The sequence below is a fragment of the Balaenoptera musculus genome, chromosome 10, assembly GCF_009873245.2.
Source record: "Balaenoptera musculus isolate JJ_BM4_2016_0621 chromosome 10, mBalMus1.pri.v3, whole genome shotgun sequence".
In the NCBI taxonomy this organism is placed as follows: domain Eukaryota; kingdom Metazoa; phylum Chordata; class Mammalia; order Artiodactyla; family Balaenopteridae; genus Balaenoptera; species Balaenoptera musculus.
The window spans coordinates 50,041,208-50,062,682 of NC_045794.1; the positions used below are offsets into that span (position 1 = coordinate 50,041,208).

At 34.2% G+C, this 21,475-nt stretch overlaps 1 protein-coding gene across 6 annotated transcripts in view; it reads left to right on the forward strand.

Annotated features, from left to right (window-relative positions):
- USP15 (ubiquitin specific peptidase 15) overlaps positions 1-21,475 on the forward strand; it is a 120,548-nt gene that overhangs the window by 81,526 nt on the left and 17,547 nt on the right. For 4 of the 6 annotated variants that reach the window (XM_036865603.1, XM_036865604.1, XM_036865607.1 and 1 more), the window contains 3 exons: positions 14,420-14,593; positions 16,359-16,517; positions 16,597-16,821. In XM_036865603.1, coding sequence (XP_036721498.1) covers positions 14,420-14,593; positions 16,359-16,517; positions 16,597-16,821 — 558 coding nt within the window. Of the gene's footprint in view, positions 1-8,165; positions 8,312-14,419; positions 14,594-16,358; positions 16,518-16,596; positions 16,822-21,475 lie in introns of those variants that run through there. The other 2 variants (XM_036865608.1, XM_036865609.1) reach the window with 2 other exon arrangements.

A 21,475-nucleotide genomic window follows, 5' to 3' on the forward strand; every position in this document is an offset into this window, starting at 1 on the left:
TCAAAGGAATTAAGAGCAACTAGACTAATTTTATTATTTAGCTAATCCAGTAAACTTCCATTGAGACCTACTCCGTGCCAAGCGTTGTTCTAGACACTGGTGGTACAGAGTTGAACAAGACTGTGCCTATCCTCTCGAATGTCGTGCTGTAGTGAATGAGATAGCCATATAAATAAATAAGATGTAATATGTGATATGATAGAAAGCATGATCAGCCAAATGTTTTGAAAGCAAAGAAAAGAGAGCCATTGGGAAATAAGTGAGGCTTCACCAAGGAGGTGACACTTGAGTTGGGTCTTGATTTCATTTGACTGAGTATATTATTCATTATGACTTACGTTTGGTTCATCTGGTCATAAAAATAGCAGTGACTTACCAGAGGTACAACTATAACATTATAGCTCATGCTTGTTACCACATTTTCCACCACAAAAATCCCTACATCAGAGGGAGGAACACTCCCAAACTCATTCTATGAAGCCACCATCACCCTGATACCAAAACCAGACAAAGATGTCACAAAGAAAGAAAACTACAGGCCAATATCACTGATGAACATAGATGCAAAAATCCTCAACAAAATACTAGCAAACAGAATCCAACAGCACATTAAAAGGGTCATACACCATGATCAAGTGGGGTTTATCCCAGGAATGCAAGGATTCTTCAGTATACGCAAATCAATCAATGTGATACACCATATTAACAAATTGAAGGAGAAAAAACATACGATCATCTCAATAGATGCAGAGAAAGCTTTCGACAAAATTCAACACCCATTTATGATGAAAACCCTCCAGAAAATAGGCATAGAGGGAACTTAACTCAACATAATAAAGGCCATATATGACAAACCCACAGCCAACATCGCCCTCAATGGTGAAAAACTGAAACCATTTCCACTAAGATCAGGAACAAGACAAGGTTGCCCACTCTCACCACTATGATTCAACATTGTTTTGGAAGTGTTAGCCACAGCAATCAGAGAAGAAAAAGAAAGAAAAGGAATCCAAATCGGAAAAGAAGTAAAGCTGTCACTGTTTGCAGATGACATGATACTATACATAGAGAATCCTAAAGATGCTACCAGAAAACTACTAGAGCTAATCAATGAATTTGGTAAAGTAGTAGGATACAAAATTAATGCACAGAAATCTCTTGCATTCCTATACACTAATGATGAAAAATGTGAAAGTGAAGTTAAGGAAACACTCCCATTTACCATTGCAACAAAAAGAATAAAATACCTAGGAATAAACCTACCTACGGAGACAAAAGACCTGTATGCAGAAAACTATAAGACACTGATGAAACAAATTAAAGATGATACAAACAGATGGAGAGATATACCATGTTCTTGGATGGGAAGAATCAACATTGTGAAAATGACTGTACTACCCAAAGCAATCTACAGATTCAGTGCAATCCCTATCAAACTACCAAGGGCATTTTTCACAGAAGTAGAACAAAAAATTTCACAATTTGTATGGAAACACAAAAGACCGTGAATAGCCAAAGCAATCTTGAGAAAGAAAAATGGAGCTGGAGGAATCAGGCTCCCTGATGTCAGACTGTACTACAAAGCTACAGTAATCAAGACAGTTTGGGTCTGGCACAAAAACAGAAATATAGATCAATGGAACAGGATAGAAAGCCCAGAGATAAACCCACGCACATATGGTCACCTTATTTTTGATAAAGGAGGCAAGAATACACAGTGGAGAAAAGGCAGTCTCTTCAATAAGTGGTGCTGGGAAAACGGGACAGCTACATGTAAAAGAATGAAATTAGAACACTCCCTAACACCATACACAAAAATAAACTCAAAATGGATTAAAGACCTAAATATAAGGCCAGACACTATAAAACTCTTAGAGGAAAACATAGGCAGAACACTCTATGACATAAATCACAGCAAGATCCTTTTTGACCCACTCCTAGAGAAATGGAAATAAAAACAAAAATAAACAAATGGGACCTAATGAAACTTAAAAGCTTCTGCACAGCAAAGGAAACCATAAACAAGATGAAAATACAACCCTCAGAATGGGAGAGAATATTTGCAATTGAAGCAACTGACAAAGGATGAATCTCATGCAGCTCAATATCAAAAAAACAAACAACCCAATCCAAAAATGGGCAGAAGACCTAAATAGACATTTCTCCAAAGAAGATATACAGATTGCCAACAAACACATGAAAGGATGCTCAACATCATTAATCATTAGAGAAATACAAATCAAAACTACAGTGAGTTATCACCTCACACCGGTCAGAATGGCCATCATCAAAAAATCTACAAACAATAAATGCTGGAGAGGGTGTGGAGAAAAGGGAGCCCTCTTGCACTCTTGGTGGGAATGTAAATTGATACAGCCACTATGGAGAACAGTATGGAGGTTCCTTAAAAAACTAAAAATAGAACTACCATATGACCCAGTAATCCCACTGCTGGGCATATACCCTGAGAAAACCATAATTCAAAAAGAGTCATGTACCACAGTGTTCATTCTAGCACTATTTACAATAACCAGGACATGGAAGCAACCGAAGTGTCCATCAACAGATGAATGGATAAAGAAGATGTGGCACATATATGCAATGGAATATTTCGCAGCCATATAAAGAAACGAAATTGAGTTATTTGTAGTGAGGTGGATGGTCCTATATACACTCCCAAATGTAAAACCGATAGCTAGTGGGAAGCAGCCACACAGCACAGGGAGATCAGCTCAGTGCTTTGTGATCACCTAGAGAGAGGGGTGGGATAGGGAGGGTAGGAGGGAGGGAGACGCAAGAGGGAAGAGATATGGAGATATATATATGTGTGTAGCTGATTCACTTTGTTATAAAGCAAAAACTAACACACCATTGTAAAGCAATTATACTCCAATAAAGATATTAAAAAAAAAAAAGAAATCGTATTTTACCACAGTAAAAACCACATTGTTCATTCACTCAATAAACACATACTGACACCTCCTGGGTGCTAGACAGCAATGCTTTTTCATACGTCTGCCAACTCTAAAAAGAGAAGTACCTAAATATTTTGAGCAGTGACAATATCAATGAAACAAACATATAGTCTCCTAAAGTAACTAAGTCAAAAATGATGTTCATTTTAATTTGAAGTGTTTACTGGAAAAATCACTCTTTGCTTTATAATCAAGTCCCATGTATAATTAAAAATATGTCTTCATTTAGATTTTTTTAATATATAAATTTATTTATTTATTTATTTTTGGCTGCTTTAGGTCTTCATTGCTGTGCGCAGGCCTCCTCTAGTTGCGGCAAGGTGGAGGCTACTCTTCGTTGCGATGCGCGGGCTTCTCATTGCCGTGGCTTCTGTTGTTGCGGAGCGTGGGCTCTAGGTGCGCAGGCTTCTGTAGTTGCAGCACACGGACTCAGTAGTTGTGACGCATGGGCTTAGTTGCTCCACGGCATGTGGGATCTCCCCAGATTAGGGCTCGAACCCATGTCCCCTGCATTGGCAGGCAGATTCTTAACCACTGTGCCACCAGGGAAGTCCTGTTTAGAGAGATTTTGTTTTGAATATAAACTGAATCATTGAGTGACACACACACGCCAATATACATACACACATACATATTTATTATGCATATATGAATGAATACATATATTTTTAAATAGTTTTGGTATATGATTAAGGTATTTTGTGTAATTCTTCAGTAATTGCCCAGGGCTTTTCTAAGCATTATATACCTTGCCCAAGAGAAAGCTTTCAGTAACTGTTTTTAAAAGAAATTAAAAACAAGTTCTTGACCAAAATATTACTAACTGTTCGTAAGGCAATTCTTAATAGCAAGATATAATATACTTTATGATTCCTCTTACATTCATTGAATACCATACCAAAAGTATCTATATCATCATAATTATGCCACTGTCTTCCTGATACCTCTCTTACCTTCCCTGAGACTTGTTCCATTAATTGTCTCTTCTTTGTTCTATATCTTTAACCTCACCTCTTCACTGTCTTCCTTTCCACATATATACATGGTCAACTCTTTTTTTTTTAATGGGGTGGGAGGGAGATGGAGTGAGGAGGACCCTTGACCTTGAAAAGGGTGGTCTGTCCTTTCTCCCTACTTTCTCATGTCCCATTCAATAGCCCTCATGTCTGCAGCTTAGCATAGTAGTTAAAGCTTAGATTTTGCAACTTGACTGCTTGGATTCAAATCCTAGTTCTGTTACTTGTAAGTTGTGTGACCTTGGGTAAGAAACTTTTTAGTTTATCTGTTAAATGAAGATAACATGCTTAAGAAGTGCTTGGCACATAACAAGCAATGTGTAAGTATCAACTGCTGTTATATCATCACTGTGACCATCATACCACCCCATAGAAATTGTTTTTGGTAAGGTCATTCTTGACTCCCTGTTTCCTAGGCTCTTTGTAGCCCCTTTACCTTTGAGAAGTTGACATCTGCTTAAAAGTGACAAATCCCAGATCTATCTCCACCATACTTCTCCCTCCTGAGTTTCCCTCCAAAATATAACTATTAGATGGACATTTCTGCCTAAACAATATTACAGGTAACTCAAACTCAGCATGTCTATGACTAAACATATTTCCTAGAAGCCCGATGCTTTTATTTATTATACTCCCTTATAGGTGCAACCATTAATTAACCCAAGTCAAAACCTGAGACTTACCACAAGTTCTATTCATTCTACTACCTCTTAAATGTCACTTGTATCTATCTTTTCCTTTCCTGTCAGTACAGTATTTTAATACTTGAGCATCATTTAAGTGAACTGTTGAAAAATACATCTAACTCATCTCTTTGTTCCATCATTTATTCTCTTCTAATCCATTTAGTACACTGCTCCCAGAGTCAGTTTTTAAAAGCAAATACCTCCTTGCTTAAAACTCATTTCCGGGACTTCCCTGGTGGTGCAGTGGTTAAGAATCCGCCTGCCAAAGCAGGGGACACGGGTTCGAGCCCTGGTCTGGGAAGATCCCACATGCCGCGGAGCAGCTAAGCCCGTGCTCCACAACTACTGAGCCTGCGCTCTAGAGCCCGCGTGCCACAACTCCTGAAGCCTGCTTGCCTGGAGCCCCCTCACCGCCACTGGGGAAAGCCCACACAGCAACGAAGACCCAACGCAGACAAAAATTAATTAATTAATTAATTAATTAATTAATTAATTTTTTTTTTTTAAACCTCATTTCCTATCACCTAAAGGATAAAATCCAAACCGGACCCTACCTAGCTCTTTAACTAAAACTAAAGGTTCTTGGAATTCATTAAGTTTCAAATCTCTTTATATATAATGTTACCTCTTCCCTAGTTGCCTTTCACACACACACATGCGTGCATGCGCACACACATACAAACACACACACACCCCTTTTCCTCTATCTCTTCTGGACAAATACCTACTACACAGTAAGAATCATGAAATTAGAGGCTATCTTTGGTTTTCTTTTATATCCCCAATGTTTGGTATAATGCCACATAATAGTAACTACATTAGAACAGTGTTTCTCACAGTGTTTGGATGAGACAGTGCTGGTCAACAATAAAATAACTATAGAAATTAAGTGTAAGTGAGTGATCCAGAACTTTTATAGCAGTTAGGTTAGTTTCATATCTATTAAATCTAATAATTTTAAAATGGGTCTTTTCTGTATGTTATTTCTTATTTCATTTTTCTAGTGGTTCATTTTTATTTTCTAAAAAACTTTATAGAAGTATCAGTCTGTGACAGTTTGAAAATTTAAAAAGATACTAGTCCTTCCACATAGATGATTTGAGAAGCACTGTATTAAGAAAATTTACCTGAAATATTTAGTACTTGACCTGTACCAGATTAATGATATTTCTGGAGCTGTCTAAATGTCAAAGAGCACAATAATTTTTAAAAGAATTATAGCTTGTAATATATATATTTACTTCTTGCAAAGACCTACCAATTTATATAAAGTCTAATAAACACTACAGCTTATGTTCTGCCGATGTAACCAGTCTGATAGCACTTGAATTGGGCTGCCATGTTAATCACAGCTTGGCAGAACATACCCTACTACTCTGCAAATTGTTTCTTGAATGATTTCACAGTGAATGGCATGAAAACATCATTTTAGAACAGTATTTCTGTATTTCTAGTCTCTTAACATAATGGTCTTCTGTTCTTAATATTTGTTGAGTGATTAATCAAATTTGAAGTTCTCTTTTATTATGAAAATAGTTAGAAACCTTCATAGTTATGTTATCACATAGTCCTTAAATTTCTGTTTCAACTCAGCTGAAATATTAATATTGTCAATTATGGGCCTAGTGTAATGAAATGATACAGAGAAATATATGACTTGGTAGTTCTTTTAAAGAATGTAGTAAGTCAGTTAAACTTTTTAAAAAAATTCTGCTGTCCCTTTCTTTATGCCTTAGCAGGATAACTAAAAGTTGAACAAATCACATAATTCTTAATACTAATTTATTCAAAAATGTTTCTTTACTGAATATTATGTGCAGGGGACTGAACAAAACTATAAAACACTTGTTTTTTCTTAAAACCTTTCACTATCTTGCTTGCTTAAAATATTGGCATTCATTTCATTGTGAGCCAGTTTTGAATTATTAATAGGGTAATTAATAAGCTACTAAACATTAAAATTGAACTAATAAGCTTTAGTTCTTTAAAATAAATATAACTTACACTAATATTTATTAATGTTATTAGAACCATTTAGCTTGAGCATGCTTCCCATAAACTGAATATCTAAACATAAAATCATTCAATAAATAGCCTGTTACTTAAAAAAAAAAAAAATTAAACAATTGCTGTTACAATCTAGTGGTTTTAAAACATCATACAACTACCTGAAGCTTATAGCATTGTTGTTGATCTAATCATTATCCCAGAAGCTTTCAAATTTATCTCTATTGCAAGTGGATCTTCTATCCAGTTTCTACTTTTAGCTTTTAATATGAAAAAATCACTGGTCTTTATGTAATCATGCTTTTTTAATCGTGACATCTCTAGTTATAGGACTTACTCACTGCAAGTAACAGGGTAGTCCTTTTGACAAAATTTTCCTTCCTCAATCCTATAGATGAGGAGGGGAAAGGCATTGACATTTCTTTGCTAGCCAAAAGGTTTCCCATTAGTCTCATACTTCCCAAGCTTTCATAATAATTCTTAATTAAATTCAAGTAGTGTGTGAAGAGAGATTACATAGAATTTGAAGAAAGGGTGACAGCATGGACTTTAAATGAAGTTTAATTTTATTTATGTCCTAAGCATAGTGACCAGATTAATGATAAACGTGAATATGTTAGAACATCTTTGTCCAATTCAAAAATACTGCCTTTAGAACTACTTTATGTAAAATTTCAATATTTTAAGTCAAGTGTGTGGCAGTTCTCTCTTCACTAACTAGGTGGGAGAGGGAAGAAAACAAAAATTTTTTAAACTAAATAAATAAAAAGAAAGTTATATCCATGTATATATTACTTACACAAATTTGTTCTTTAAAGAAAGCTTGAAGAGAGAATGGAAATGTAAAGCAAAATAGAGCTATAGTTGTATTTGTTTTACTAAAATATATGGAGAAACTTCAGAATTGATCTCAAATATAATGAGATTTGCCTTTCCTGGGAAAAAAAAATAAAAAAATAAAACATGAAGTGTCTTAAAAATATCTCATTTTCCAAACCTCCGTGGTGAAGGAGCAGGCTTATATTTGTAGTTCTTCATTGTAAAAGTCTACGTCATAGTTTTCTGTCTTATCCACTACTTTTTTACAGAATTGGAGCCAGTATCCCAGTTTTAATAAAATGCTTTGGAGTTATACAGTACCTTTTTAGAACGTTTATACTCTTGTCATGACGAATTGAAAAATAACAACATGACAAATTCGAAAATTCTTTATCCATCTAATCTTAAAATCCAAAACAAGATATTTGGGGGTATTCTAAGATTACTTTAACCATGGATTACTTTAGGTTTTATTTTTTAAATCATAAGAAAATAAAATGGTTTCCTCATTTTAGATTGGGTTTTTAGTATTGGTCAGTTTGAAAGTGTAGCTACTTTATGAGTTGTGAGTGGCGTTACATTTTGATCAGTTACAGAATGAGTTACACAACTCAAAGGCTTTAGGTAATCAAAAATTAAGTTTGTTTTCTTTCCTGTTCTAGTTACCGGTTTACTAAAATAGTGAGCATACATGATCACTTGAAAATTGGGCTTCTGGAGCACCTGAACAGAAAGGGAGTGGTTCATATTCAGCATTACAAAAGACAACTTTCTCTTTTTGAAGGGGATTACTTTGACTATTTTCCAGGTACTGGGGAAATTCCAGATTCATTACAAGTTATTGGGATGGCTATTAATTATTCATTTCCTAAAATATGTTGATTATAGACTTGAGATTTGGTTATATAGTAGAACTTTATTTCAATTCATCAATTTTTAAAAAACTATATAGAAGTTTATAGTGCAATACAAAATTGAGACTCTTACATGAGTCACTCTTTCAGAGAACTTGAGAAACATCAGTCTTACTGATCAGAACATATTTAATGGAAGAACTTTTTGAAAGTAATGTAAGAGGAATAGGATTTTTGCATGTGTATGTAAGGAAAAGTTATGTACAAAACATTGTAGTCTTTCCATGAAATTTAAGTAATGAGAGAGAATCATACTTCACATAATACTGCAATTTTAGGATGTTGGGTTAAGGGCAGAAATTTATAACCAGAGAGTTTTTCATGGATAATTAATACTTTATAAAATAGTCCAATGGTATATGCATTCTTTTTAAAGAAGTTCTTCATGGTGACAGTGATTAAAGGTCTATATACATTGAGCCATATAGAATGTCCACTGGATGAGATACTTGATTACTTAGAAGAATTTTTTTAAGAATTGTGGTGTCTAGTTCCAGGTTGATTTGGGAAAAAGAGTCTTCATGAAAATATATTACCAAATATTTTTCTTTCACATATCTTTTACTTATATGGATTTATCTTGACAGTTATTTTTTGGAGTATTCACAATAGTTATTTTTCCCTCATTAGGAAAGCCTCTTTAGGCATTATTTGGACTTTATTTTTGAACTTGTAGAACTTTAAATAGGTTATAGTTATATAACAGGGTGCAATTCAGATCTTAGTCAAGTGTTTTCCCACTGTTCTCAGTCTCTAAGGATTGATTTACTGTATAAGTTTTTATTCATTCATCACACCTTTATTACGGTATGTGCCAGGCATTGTGCTAGATGCTAAGTTCCAAAGGTGAATAAGACATGGACTCTGCTTTCAAGATAAGGACAGTCTAAGTGAGTTTAAGGTATAGCATTAGTCCAGAAGAAGGAATGTTAGTTCTTCCTTGAGGTGCTGAGATGTTGAGATGAGTTTTAAAGAATAAGTAGGAATTTCTTACAGGGGAAGAATGTTCTAAGAAGGGGAGGAGTACATGCTAAGGCTCAGTCTTAATACGTTAAACTAAGGAATATATCTTAAGACCCTGTATTCAAATTCACATTCAAGAATACTCTTACTTGCAATTTCCATTTTAAATGCGTATGTGAACACAAGTAGAGAACTACAAAGCCATTTTGAGGAACAGATACATTTGCTCACAAAACGATTGGCTTGCACATAATACACCATTCTCGTCATTCCTCATGGATCAACATCTTTTCATGCTAGCTTATATCCTCAACCTTCCAGTTAGCCAGCTGTGAAGATGCTGTATCACAAAGGCTAACTTAATGAATGCCAAGTCTACCATACACTAAATATGAAATTTTAGTATTTCATATTACCATATACTAAATGTGAAATTTAGTTTTTTAATCCTTAGATCTTCAAATGCTCTTGTCAGTTTTGCACACTATTAACTTGCCTAGGGATCATAAAAAACATTTAAATAAATAATTTGCCTAGTTAACAAGTGCATTTGCCTGTTGATTAATGTAGCTTTTTTACTTTTTCTCTTTTGCATCAAGAATTGAAACTACTAGTACAGAATCTTCTTCTTCAGTCTGATTATTGCTTTATTTTTAACATGGTATTTGACAGAATTCTACCCAATATTAGGACCAACTCTAGACACAATTATAATACAAACAAAATGTGGCTTGAGATACGTGTTTTATGATCAGTCACATTACTTCATATATGGACCTCAGTTTTTTGGTGATGACTTGTAAGAGGTGGTTCTTAAACTATGAAAGTGTTGGCATTTGTCAGTGTCAGGCAGTTGAAATCAAATGAATTAACAGAGGTGAAGCTCAAAATGGCATGTGACTATTAGAATGTCACAAAACTCATAAGTAGCTGTAAAAATAACATACTAATATTGTTTATATAATCCTTTTTGTTTTTATCATACATTCATATATATTCTCAGGTTTTGTGGGGGTTTTTTAATTCTCAGTTTTTGCTAAGAAAAACCATGTATGTTAAGGATGAGGGTTTTTTGTTTTTTTTTTATTTTGCAGTTCAGGAAGCATTGAGAATAAGAGATATATCCACATAGGCACAACATATGTTGTATGATTTCTAGTCCATATTACATTACTGGAGTAAAGTATCATGAGTTAAAAAGGACATTTCCTATGTCTACATATGTAGGACTTCTAATATATATATGCCTTAAGAAAGGAATTGTTTTGGAACAGTCCCAATCAGATAGGAAAGTGATGTTTTTTATAATAAAAGAATCTTTGAGAGAAATGCTTCAGAACTCTGGTTATAGTTTTTATTATTGAACTAATGAAAGTTATCTTTATTCTTTAAAACATTGTATTTAATGGCAGCCAGTCCAAGTATCCAATTTTCTTGTAATTGTCAAAGATGTTCATGTTTCTAAGATAGCCTCATGTTAAAAGATTGAATAATGAGTTGCATAAATTAAAAATCAAGCTGTATTATGACCAAATTTAAGAAATGGGCTTCTTTTCTTCTACCAGAATGATGACATTGAATACTGATGTCACCTGGAGGAAATATTTTAGTTGTTTGAGCTCTATTCCAATAGTTCCTTGAAATTTATACCAAAAGAGAACTTTTAATGTTTAACTGGTTTTCATATTATTTCAAGAATATAGTGACTCCTATAATAACATATTCAAGGTGAAGGAGAAAATTATGGTATTTTCAAGATGAGGAAAAAAAGTCTAACATCAGTTTAGTTTTTAAACTATTATGATCTATGTATTAGAACAGTTAAACTGGCTATTGAATTTCTGTATTTGTGTTTTAGAAAATTTTTAGAAAAATTAAGGTTGTGAGTTCCTTGAAACATTATGTTCAGCAAATAAGATGCTTTGGGGGACCATTTAGGATTTAATAGTTTACATTTAAATATAAAGTTTATCTCAAAATATATTGGTTATGATATCTTGACAGGAAATACAGGCAGTTACTTATTAAGACTATTTCTGTTTTGTTGTTTAGTTTGTTATCAGTGAATTATAATCAGTTTCAAACTGACATGAGTCACTATGAAAATAAGAACTGGTCTGTGTCACTGACTTTTTAAAAATCCAAGTAGAGGCCCACTACAAAGCAGATGGTAGATTAAATGAAAGTCAAACAAAAGGGGACCAGGGAGTTTTTAATAGGTGCTGTCTTTTTGGATTTAGTATTCAGGTAGAAGTGCCTGAAGAAACTTTTGAAATTATTCATTACAAGCAAAAATATTTTTGCCTCACTTTGTGATATTTCATTCAACAAAATTTGAGTACTCTGTGCCAAACGTTGAAAGAAAAGAGTTAAAAAAAAGAAGAAATGGAGGATAAATACATTAGTAAATATAGGCAAAAAACATTTTAACTAAGCATGCATTTATTGTATACATGCTAAATGCCAAGGGACATTGTGCTCAGTGCTAGAGACATGAATTTAAAGGATATCATGATTCCTGCTCTCGTGGAAGTCTCAGTCCATTTGGCAAGACAGACAACCTAAAAATTAAAATTACAGTATATTATAAAATAAATGCTGTAATAAAAGTAAGCACTAAGCAATAAGGAAAGATACAGGAGGAAGCACTATAAGGGAACCTGGGAATCCTTCCTAGACAGGATACCTGAATGGTTTAGTAGAAGTTAGTAAGGCAAAGAAGGTATATTTCACATAGGTAGAGTAATGAGAACTTATAAAGTGAGAGAATGCATGGAGGTCAAAGAACCACAAGTAATCAAATAAGGCTGGGATGGAAGTTTTTTTGTTTTTTGTTTTTTTTAAAGGTATTTTATTGACAAGGCATGTAAATAGATGGGCAAAAGACAGACCCTTCTAAAGATTTGAAATTTTAATCTGAAATTGCTATTAAAGGATTTGTAGCAAGGAAGTGACATAATTAAGTCATAAATTTTAGTGACAAATTTTAGAAAGATCACTCTGGATGCTATGGAAAGCTAAAAAGATTTTCAATTATAGTTGGAAGCTCTTTGCAAGATAAGGATAAACATGAATAATTAGGTAAAAACAAAGCTCAAGAATTATTCATGTTTGCACAACTTGATTTTTTGAAGTGTTTAAACGGTAAAGCATTAGGTTCTTTATATAATTGTTACACGCAGTAGTAGAATATTATATTCTTAGTATAACCCTGAGCTGATCAAATATAAGGATTTGAAAACTAATTGATAATTGTTGTAAATGCTGTCTGACCTCCAGTTTGCCTCATCGACTATTTAGTGTTGGTCCTTTTTGTACTAAATGAGATGATACTGCTAAGTGATGGCATTTATGCCCTGTGTAGTCATGGTATATTCTGGGTTGCCTGGCCCGACCTCCAGTGCTGGGTTTATAATTAAAATGACATATATTACAAAAAGAAAAGAGAAAATGAAACTCAGAAGGCCTGTAAGATTATGAAAGTTTGAGATATAAAAGGAATTAAGAGGAAAGGTAGAAAAAAAATCCCTTCCCTAATTATTTCCTACACTGTAGCTTACCTCTTGTTCACATAAAATATTTTACTGCTGAAAAAGACATGTAAATAACTGTACAGCCTGTATAGCCCACCTCAAACATTTTTTAACTGTTGATATTATTTTCATTGCCTAAGAATAATACAGTAACAAGTTCCATGATATTATAAAGAGTTCTCCCTTTTACCTTGAGGTAGGGGCCAGACTACCAGTTTGGATAGTATTATTTTTATTAGAAAATTCCAAAATAGATATCATAGTTACATGAGTACACATAAATTGATTTATAATTGAAACCACAAAATATAACGCCATAATCTATTTTTAAGAATTGAATATGCTTAATTTTGGAGTTTTAGCCAAACAGTATATGACATATAGTCATAGTTTATAGCATCCAAGTTATCAGCATGAACTCAGCAGGCTGAACCTTTCATAGTTACCAAAACTATTTAACTTATTCCATATGAGTAGTAAGCAAGCTTTGAAAAACTTTTATTTCCATTAATATAAGTCTGAACTGTCATAAGAACAGGTTTCTACTACTTTACGTGCAAGCAACTAGCTTCACTTAAGGCACTTTGTCACTTTACTCCAAGACAAATATCTTCCTGCAGCCAAAAAAATGTTAACCTATATGACCGTATGTCTGTGTCAGTCATTACATGTTCTAATTAATGGCTCTAGACATCTACTTGATAAAGTAATATTTGGTTCAAAATGAAGTCACATTTTATGGTATTATCAACTTAAAAAATTATTTCATCTTGAGATAAAATATTGTGGAAAAACTGTACCTCCGCCGTCTCTTTTATTTTAAATCCTAAATTATTTAATTCAAAATGGAACAGAGCTGGAGAATTAACTTATTCTTAATTTTAATCTTGCCATAAAGGAAAGTTGGATTGTTGTGTTATTAAAGAAGAGCTAGAAGAAGTAAGAACACAGTTAGCCAGAGTTCACATAACAAAAGTTTGTTTTCTGAGGTTCAGCTGATCTGTACTCTCCCTTCTAAAAATGGTTGATCCAAAAGGAAAGTTTAGAAGGCTGCTCTTTCATGATAAGGAACTGACAATGGAAGCAGTAAATACCTCTTTAAAGTTCATTTCTTGCTTGCGCTCTGTCTCAGTTTTTACCTACTCAGGCTAATTTGCAGATGCCTGGGATGATTAGACAATCCATAATTTCTACCACTCAAGTAGAAGAAGGAAAGAAAATTCTGAGCTTCTCTCCCAGTTAACCAGTAGTTTGCTGTGGTTAAAATTAATGCAGATTTTACAGCAACAAATATTAGCGTTTTCATTTACTATAAGTAATTGACTTGAAATTTGGGAAATGAATAGTTGAGTACATCATTTGAGTGTTTATTTGATCAGTTACTTATTAGTGCAAGAGGTCATTTTGTAAATTTTTCTCTGTGTATTATCACTTTGTTTCTCTCTACATTTTAACATGTTTAACGTGTGGTTTCTTTTACTTGAAAATATATTTTATTCTTTGCAGTGTTTGAGCAATACACCTCCACTTACTGAATATTTCCTGAATGATAAGTATCAAGAAGAACTGAATTTTGACAATCCCTTAGGAATGAGAGGTGAAATAGCTAAATCTTATGCTGAATTGATCAAGCAAATGTGGTCTGGAAAATTTAGCTATGTCACACCAAGAGCCTTTAAGGTTAGTATGGTAAATACATTTTCAACAAGGCCTATATCACACCCAAGAGGACAAAAATCTTTGGGAAAAGGGCAAAAAATCATAGCTATTACAATGGTTTGTGGCCCTCCAAAGGGACTCAGCACATAAATACATACACAGCATATATGGTATTAAATTTTCAGGGTGGGGCACATAATAGATGATTAATTTAAACTGTCCAAAAAGAGTTCTGGAGGATGGTAAAGGAAATAATGAAATAAAGTTTGAGAAACACTGGTATGGTTCAAAATGACTATAGACAGCAGTGAGCATTTGCATACTGTTTTAGAATACAGCACATCTCTAAGAAACCTACATAAATATTTTATACAAATGTAAAGACTAAATTTGGGCATGTCATTAAACTCTAAGAACTCTATTTTGCAAGTCATTGTTGGTTCGAAAAATTATTGAAATGAAACTGGTCTGCAAAGTAAGCACTAAATATTAATTAAATATATTTTCAATATAATTCTTAAACTTCTATGTTTTTTCTTATTTGTGAAGTAGTTAATTCTTAGAATCAAAATCTCAAGTAATTTAGTTTGCCATTCAAATAAGAATTGAACTGAAATTTAGCTTTATATTGTTAAAGTTTTCCTAATTAATTATATGGGTGAGATTTATGAGAAATTTTAAACGTTTGAAGAAAATAAGCAGTTTTCAACCGTTTTTTATACAACTTAAATGATGTTCATATAGAACATGGACTGGGCAACATTTTATTAACTATGTACTAGTTCTTAAAAAATAAAAAACAAATCAAAAGAAGTCCTGCATTTATGTTCCTTAACTTTCCAAACTTAGGACAAACTAGTTCAGACAAGTCATTTCTCAACCCTTATCCATGATTCCAATTAGTTTCATTTTACAAGATGTTCTCAATTATGTGTAAATAGGTCCTTGATATCTGACTTTTTTCTTTTGCATTTCTTTTCAGTCTCATCAAAAAAATACTTAGCACTGCAAAGACTAGGAAAATTATATATAACATGAATATTCTTTTTAGCTCTATGAGATTTATCCTCTCCTTACACACAAACTAAATGAGAGCATTGTACTTTTTTCAGGTGACCCAGAAATGTTACTGAATTTTAAGTCTTTAGTGTTTCCCAAACCTTTGTACAAAACTATACCATATTTTCTCAATGTTCTCTCCTTAGGTCAACATTTCTTTTCTATTTTACAGGTTAGTTATCATTATTAAAATATTTTTAGATATGTAATTCTTTTTTTTTTTAATTAATTTATTTATTTATTCATGGCTGTGTTGGGTCTTCGTTTCTGTGTGAGGGCTCTCTCCAGTTGCGCGGCAAGTGGGGACCACTCTTCATCGCGGTGCGCGGGCTTCTCACTATCACGGCCTCTCTTGTTGCGGAGCACAGGCTCCAGACGCGCAGGCTCAGTAATTGTGGCTCACGGGCCCAGTTGCTCCGTGGCATGTGGGGTCTTCCCAGACCAGGGCTCGAACCCGTGTCCCCTGCAGTGGCAGGCAGATTCTCAACCACTGCGCCACCAGGGAAGCCCCTAGATATGTAATTCTTTACGTGTATTTATCCATATGTAATTATCATATCTGCATATGACTGCAAAAGTGCCTCAAGTTGATTTGAGGGTTACAAATAAATTTTAGGAAGTAGGTGAATTCACAAATATGGAATCCGTGAATAATGAAAATTGACTATATATTTTTTAAATCAGTCTTGTCCCTAGAACTGATTTTATAGTTTTGCTTCTCTTACAGACACAGGTAGGACGTTTTGCACCTCAGTTCTCTGGATACCAGCAACAAGACTGTCAGGAACTATTAGCTTTCCTATTAGATGGACTACATGAGGATTTGAATAGAATTAGGAAAAAACCATATATACAATTAAAAGATGCTGATGGAAGACCAGATAAGGTAAATTTAACCATATTATTGTCACCATTGTTATAATAACGTGGTATCTCTTTGTAATATGTGTCTGTTTTCCTTACAGGTAGTTGCTGAAGAAGCCTGGGAAAACCATTTAAAAAGAAATGATTCTATCATAGTAGATATATTTCATGGCCTTTTTAAATCAACTTTAGTTTGTCCTGAATGTGCTAAGATTTCAGTAACATTTGATCCTTTTTGTTACTTGACACTTCCATTGCCCATGAAAAAGGAACGTACCTTGGAAGTTTATTTAGTTAGAATGGATCCACTTACGAAACCTATGCAGGTAGGAAGTGATTAATTTCTTTGCATTTGTTATTTTTATAAAAGATTAGTGTTGAGTCCTCATGCCTCAAGTACAATTCTATAATAATAAGCTGTTTTGCATAAGAGATTTTTATACACTAATTAGTACAACTTTTCAGAATCTTGAAAGGGTGTGGGATGTGTAAAGTACCATTATTTGTCATGTAAAAACAAAATTCTCAAAGACTTTTTCTTATCAAAGAAAAATGGGAGGTGGTTTGATTTTACAATATTGGTATGAATATTAGCTTACAAAGATTAATAACAGTAATTTCCCAATTTTCCAACTTGAACTTTCTTTAATGTTCACTGTAATTTTTCTCCTACTGGCTGTTGGAAGAGAAACTAATACTGGCTATACATTTTGATTCATATTATGATAAGATAATGGTTTTTTTTTTTTAACATCTTTATTGGAGTATAATTGCTTTACAATGTTGTGTTAGTTTCTGCTGAATAACAAAGTGAATCAGTTATATGTATACATATATCCCCATATCCCCTCCATCTTGCGTCTCATTCCCACCCTGCCTATCCCACCCCTCTAGGTGGTCACAAAGCACCGAGCTGATCTCCCTGTGCGATGCAGCTGCTTCCCACTAGCTACCTATTTTACATTTGGTAGTGTATATATGTCAGTGCTACTCTCTCACTTTGTCCCAGCTTACCCTTTGCCCTCCCTGTGTCCTCAAGTCCATTCTGTATGTCTGCATCTTTATTCCTGTCCTGCCCCTGCCTTTTTTTTTTTTTAGATTCTATATATATGTGTTAGCATACGGAATTTGTGTTTCTCTTTCTTACTTCACTCTGTATGGCAGACTCTAGGACCATCCACCTCACTACAAATAACTCAATTTCGTTTCTTTTTATGGCTGAGTAATATTCCATTGTATATATGTGCCACATCTTCTTTATCCATTCACCTGTCAATGGACACTTAGGTTGCTTCCATGTCCTGGCTATTGTAAATAGTGCTGCAATGAATATTGTGGTACATGACTCTTTTTGAATTATGGTTTTCTCAGGGTATATGCCCAGTAGTGGGATTGCTGGGTTGTATGGTAGTTCCATTTTTAGTTTTCTAAGGAACCTCCATACTGTTCTCCATAGTGGCTGTATCAATTTACATTCCCACCAAGAGTGCAAGAGGGTTCCCTTTTCTCCACACCCTCTCCAGCATTTATTGTTTGTAGATTTTTTGATGATGTTCGTTCTGACTGGTGTGAGGTGCTACCTCATTGTAGTTTTGATTTGCATTTCTCTAATGGTTAGTGATGTTGAGCATTCTTTCATGTGTTTGTTGGCAATCTGTATATCTTCTTTGGAGAAATGTCTATTTAGGTCTTCTGCCCATTTTTGGATTGGGTTGTTTGTTTTTTTGATATTGAGCTGCATGAGCTACTTGTATATTCTGGAGATTAATCCTCTGTCAGTTGCTTCATTTGAAAATGTTTTCTCCCATTCTGAGGGTTGTCTTTTCATCTTGTTTATGGTTTCCTTTGCTGTGCAAAAGCTTTTAAGTTTCATTAGGTCCCATTTGTTTATTTTTGTTTCTATTTCCATTTCTCTGGGAGGTGGGTCAAAAGGAAGATGCTGTGATTTATGTCATAGAGTGTTCTGCCTATGTTTTCCTCCAAGAGTTTTATAGTTTCTGACCTTACATTTAGGTCTTTAATCCATTTTGAGTTTATTTTTGTGTATGGTGTTAGGGAGTGTTCTAATTTCATTCTTTTACATGTAGCTGTCCAGTTTTCCCAGCACCACTTATTGAAGAGGCTGTCTTTTCTCCATTGTATACTTTTGCCTCCTTTATCAAAGATAATGTGACCATATGTGGGTGGGTTTATCTCTGGGCTTTCTATCCTGTTCCATTGATCTGTATTGCTGTTTTTGTGCCAGACCCATACTGTCTTGATTACTGTAGCTTTGTAGTATAGTCTGAAGTCAGGGAGCCTGATTCCTCCAGCTCTGTTTTTCTTTCTCAAGATTGCTTTTGGCTATTCAGGGTCTTTTGTGTTTCCATACAAATTGTGAAATTTTTTGTTCTAGTTCTATGAAAAATGCCCTTGGTAGTTTGATAGGGATTGCATTGAATCTGTAGCTTGCTTTGGATAGTATAGTCATTTTCACAATGTTGATTCTTCCAATCCAAGAACATGGTATATCTCTCCATCTGTTTGTATCGTCTTTAATTTCTTTCATCAGTGTCTTTTAGTTTTCTGCATACAGGTCTTTTGCCTCCTTAGATAGGTTTATCCCTAGGTATTTTAATTTTTTTGTTGCAGTGGTAAACGGGAGTGTTTCCTTAATTTCTGTTTCAGATTTTTCATCATTAGTGTATAGGAATGCAAGAGATTTCTGTGCATTAATTTTGTATCCTGCTACCTTACCAAATTCACTGATTAGCTCTAGTAGTTTTCTGTTAGCATCTTTAGGACTCTCTATGTATAGTCTCATGTCATCTTCAAATAGTGACAGTTTTACTTCTTCTTTTCCAATTTGGATTCCTTTTATTTCTTTGTCTTTTCTGTTTGCTGTGGCTAAAACTTCCAAAACTATGTTGAATAATAGTGGCGAGAGTGGGCAACCTTGCCTTCTTACTGATCTTAGAGGAAATGGTTTCGATAATGGTATATTCAAATACCTGTAATTTTTAGGCATCTTAAGAACCTGGAAAAGAAGTGGAGATTTAGTTAGGCTAAAAATACTTGCTTCAATAATGTTCTAATCTTTTAACAGTTTGGGGTATCAAATAACACTTAGTCTATGCAAGAGCCCTGTGCTAGACCTTAATATCAGTTGTCTGCCTGATTCCATTGCCTAGTGTTATAATTGGATTATTTTACATTTTATGGAGCAAAACACTATATTTTCTCCCTTTATTAATCAGTTAATCCTTTTCTGACACTTGACCCACCCTAATAAAAGTATTTCCTTCCTTTTCTACCTTCTGTTACCCTAATTTCTATTATAGCACTTACCAAATTTTATTATGACCTTTGGTTTACTTTAACTTTTGTCCCCTAGACCGTGAATTCTTTGAAGAAAAGGACTTCGTAAATCTTTGTATTCCCAACCCTCATGACTTAGAAGTGTTCAAAAATTTTATTCATTCAAATGGGCACCTACTGATTGTAAAGCTCTGGTAAACAAAACAGACGTAGTTCCTACTTTAGAAGATTCTTTACTAAAGATCTTAGTTTAGGGTTCCAGCCAGAAGTGCAGTTTGTTAGAGCCTATTAGTTGTATTAGTCTGCTTGGGCTGCCATAACAAAATACCATAGACTGAGGGACTTAAACAACAGAAATTTATTTCCCCACAGTTCTGGAGGCTGGAAGTCTAAGACAAGAGAGCCAGCCTGGTGGTTTCTAGTGCAGACTCTTCCTCACTTACAGATGGCCGCCTGCTCTGCTGTGTCCTCACAGGGCAGGGAGAGAGACTGGGAGCACAAGCTTTCTGGTGTCTCTTCTTACAAGGATGCTAATCCCATCATGAGGCCCCCACCTTCATGATCTCATCTAAATCTCTCAAAGGCCCCATCTCCAAATACCATCACATTGGTTGTCAGGGCTTCACATAGGAATTTTGAGACGACAGAATTCAGTCCATAGCAGTGTTCATGAAATCTATATGAAAGGTATGCTTTGAACAAAATTGTCATCATACCATTCATTTAGTGGAAGTGTTTGGGTTTACTGTCAACAGGGCACAGAATATGAAGTATTCATAAAAATATAGTACTTTAATCCAAAATAATTAAAGTTGGTAGAGACAAGTCATGTACTCAGTTATGCAAATTTCACCCATCTCTTTTGCTATTTATATATTTGCTTCATGAACTCATTGAACCTGGTGTCTTCATGTCAGTATTTCATCCAGCAGTGCTGAGAATATTTTAGATAACAAGAGAGACATGGCACTTGCCCTTATCCATGAGCAAGGTTAATAAATACCTGCTTTTATTTTTGGCCAGGGGTATATATGTTCACATGTCTAAAATCACATCCTTTAGATACTTACTTATTCACTTGTTCAGAAGTATAGGATTTTTAACATTCTTTCCAGTGGAGAGAAGGTATAGCAATACTAAACAACATCCTTAACCTCTCTAGTTTGTAACTTTACAAATATATGCCAGTGAGTGTAATGGAATAAGAGAGGAGTATAAAAAAATGAGTAAAAATTTATTGCAACATAAAATAAATGTACTCTATTTCTCTATACTCATTTGTTAAAGATAGTACTTTCCCATGCCAATAATACAACATCTATTATATAGAAGCAAATTGAAATCAAATTGCACATTAACCTGGAAAGTATGTGTTGAATGGTCTTCTGTAATTTGGGTTTTAAATTATTTTTCCAGCAATGTGAATTTCACGAATTTACCTCTTTTCTCACTTGGTGACCAGAAGCATAAATTTGTGGAGGTTAGAGCCATGATCAGCACAGAGGAATTGGGATTTTTCTTTCCTCTTGGAGACAGTAACAACTCAAATCCAAAATGATCACCTCATTAACACTGTGCTTTAACCAGCTCTAGAGGGAAAGGTAATTAGCTAGGTTAGCCCACTTGATGAGTTTTCCCATCACTGAAGTTGATTTGAGTCATGGAAGTTTATTTGTAATTGTG